The sequence below is a fragment of the Mauremys mutica genome, chromosome 7, assembly GCF_020497125.1.
Source record: "Mauremys mutica isolate MM-2020 ecotype Southern chromosome 7, ASM2049712v1, whole genome shotgun sequence".
Classification (NCBI taxonomy): Eukaryota; Metazoa; Chordata; order Testudines; family Geoemydidae; genus Mauremys; species Mauremys mutica.
In genome coordinates, this window is record NC_059078.1 from 126494107 (window position 1) to 126496435 (window position 2329).

General features: G+C 51.0%; 1 protein-coding gene across 1 annotated transcript; it reads right to left on the minus strand.

Annotated features, from left to right (window-relative positions):
* Window positions 1-331: 331 nt before the first annotated feature.
* Window positions 332-2101, minus strand: LBX1 (ladybird homeobox 1). Its single transcript, XM_045025426.1, has 2 exons — window positions 1721-2101; window positions 332-1000 (listed from the first exon to the last, which is right to left on the minus strand). Exons 1-2 carry the CDS (start codon window positions 2043-2045, stop codon window positions 513-515), a joined length of 813 nt encoding a protein of 270 aa, XP_044881361.1. The 5' UTR covers window positions 2046-2101; the 3' UTR covers window positions 332-512.
* Window positions 2102-2329: the final 228 nt, after the last annotated feature.

Here is a 2329-nt window from a genome sequence, read left to right on the forward strand (position 1 = left end):
TTGGAAGTCGTTTAAAATAACCGCCTAACAAAACATCTGTTTGAAGTGGTGTCTCTATTGCAAGGTTCTGCTTTCTTTTATAAACAAAACCAATTGATATCGTTATTTTTTTTAAATCATACCCTCAAAAAAAGAAAGAAAATCCATTATATATGTTTAAATATTTATACAGAAGCCATACATAATTGCACCATTCCAAAGATGAAAGCTACCTGATGTGACAGGCATGGGATATTGACTATTTTAAATTATTTTTTTCCTATTGCTTATTGCTTTTATTGAAAAGGAACTGCCTTATTTAGTCGCCACCAACGCTGAGTGTCTATCACCAGAGTTCATGGCTCTGGAATACTGTCCAGGCTTTGCTCAGGATTTCACAGGTCCACCCCTGGAGTGTGGGGATGAGTGTCTGTCAGTTTCTGGGTTTGTTTTTGTTTTGAAGAAGAAGAAGACAAGAAAAAAAGGGTGTGTGTGTGTGTGGGGGGGAATATACCCATCACCACCACAACAATTCAGTCATCAACGTCAATTTCCACATCTTCTTCATCCTCCGAGCAGTCCTTACTGCTGTTGGGCTGGTCTGTGAGAGGGGATTCAGGCGGCAGCTGAAGGTGGCTGGCGGTCTCCAGTCCGTGTTTGGGTAGAGTTGGAGAAAGCGAACGCGATTTCCCCCTCCCTTCCGAATTGGGCTCCAGCTCGGAAATGCTAACAATATCCACCTGGGCGCTGGGCCCCAGTTTCTTGGCAGATTCCACATCTGCTTTCATCTCCTCCAGGTCTCTTTTGAGTTTGGCTCGGCGGTTCTGAAACCAGGTGATCACCTGGGCGTTGGTCAGCCCCAGCTGCTGGGCGATTTGGTCTCGGTCGGCTGGGGAGAGGTATTTCTGGTACAAAAACCTCTTTTCCAGTTCGTAGATCTGGTGGTTTGTAAAGGCGGTTCTAGACTTCCTCCTTTTCTTGGGAGTTTGTCTCTGGCCAAAAATAGTCATCCCATCCCTTCCTGCAAACAGTGAGAATATTGGGCTGTTCAGTCACACACACAGACTCCTTCCCCTGCCCTCTCCTTCCAATAAGTTGGAAGCGGATAACAATAAATAGATCCGCGGCGTTAAGGAAATCAAAGGTGAATCCAAAACCGATTAAAGTTGGGGGGGGGGTATTTTTGGAAGCAACGGACAAGTCATTTGGATTTTCACCTCTGACCACCTTCCTTTAGGCGTGCTGGGAACCTGCCCCGAACTCTGAGCTCTCCCAGGGCTAATTCAACGCAGCAGAGTTCACAATATTCCCCCTCAAATAAGAGAGAAGGAATTAGGCCCTATTCCCCCCTGTCCCCGCATCTGTAACAACAATAAATAGTGTATCGTTTGGGGGGGGGAGATCACACAACAAAGGACTGGCAACTGATTTGCGGTGCCCGGATTTTCCCTGGAAGGCAACTTTAGACCCATTTCTGGAAGGAGATGGCGGGGGAGGGAGGGAAACACGCTATATACAAATAAACTCAAAAGGTGAGGTCTTAAGGGCCGGCCAGCTGGTTTCGCCTGCGATCTTCCGCAAATCGCTCTGGTGTCCCGCTCAGCAGAGAACCTCCAGCTTGGTTTCCATCTCAGGTGAAGTTCTCCGCTGATGCTCTCCACAAACGCAACCACACACCGGTAAAGGAAGGGGCAGGAGGAGGAGGGGGGAGAGTGTGTTAAAAAACAACCACGGATCTTACCTTCAGCTGCCTGCAGGACGCTGACCTCCAGCCCTTTGAAGGTTTTGCTGGCCAGTTCCTCCAGGGCACAGAGCGGGGAGGTTTGGGAGAGGAGCGCCCGGCTGGAGAGGGGCAGGCCGGCTGGCGGGTGCTTGTCGGTGCTGGAGAGGAGGTGCGCTGTCCCGCAGATGGTGTAACTTCGCCTGACGGCCGGCTTGTTCAGAATGTCCTCTATGCTGAAGGGGGTCAGAGGCTTGTTGGAATTGGCAGGAGGGGGCAGCTGATCCAGGGGGCTCCTTCTTCTCTCCTCCACCGAGGAAGCCTTGGCTTCTTCTTTGGAAGTCATGCTTGACTTGGGCTGGAAATTGTTTCTCTCTCTCTCTCTCTCCCCCCCACCCCACCCGCCCCTTGCCTTTTGTTTTGGGGTCTGGTGAGGAGCCGCTGCAGCGATCCGTATTTGCACCCACCAGCGAAGGAATCAAAAAATCGCAGGCGAGCAGCGGCGGCAGAAGTGGAAGGGAAGGGAAGGGGGGGGGGAGGGCGGGCGGGGAGAGAGCGAAGGCAAGAAAGTTCAAAGCACCACCACCAACTCCAGCGGAGGAGAAACAGGTCTTCTTCCCGGAGCAGCCT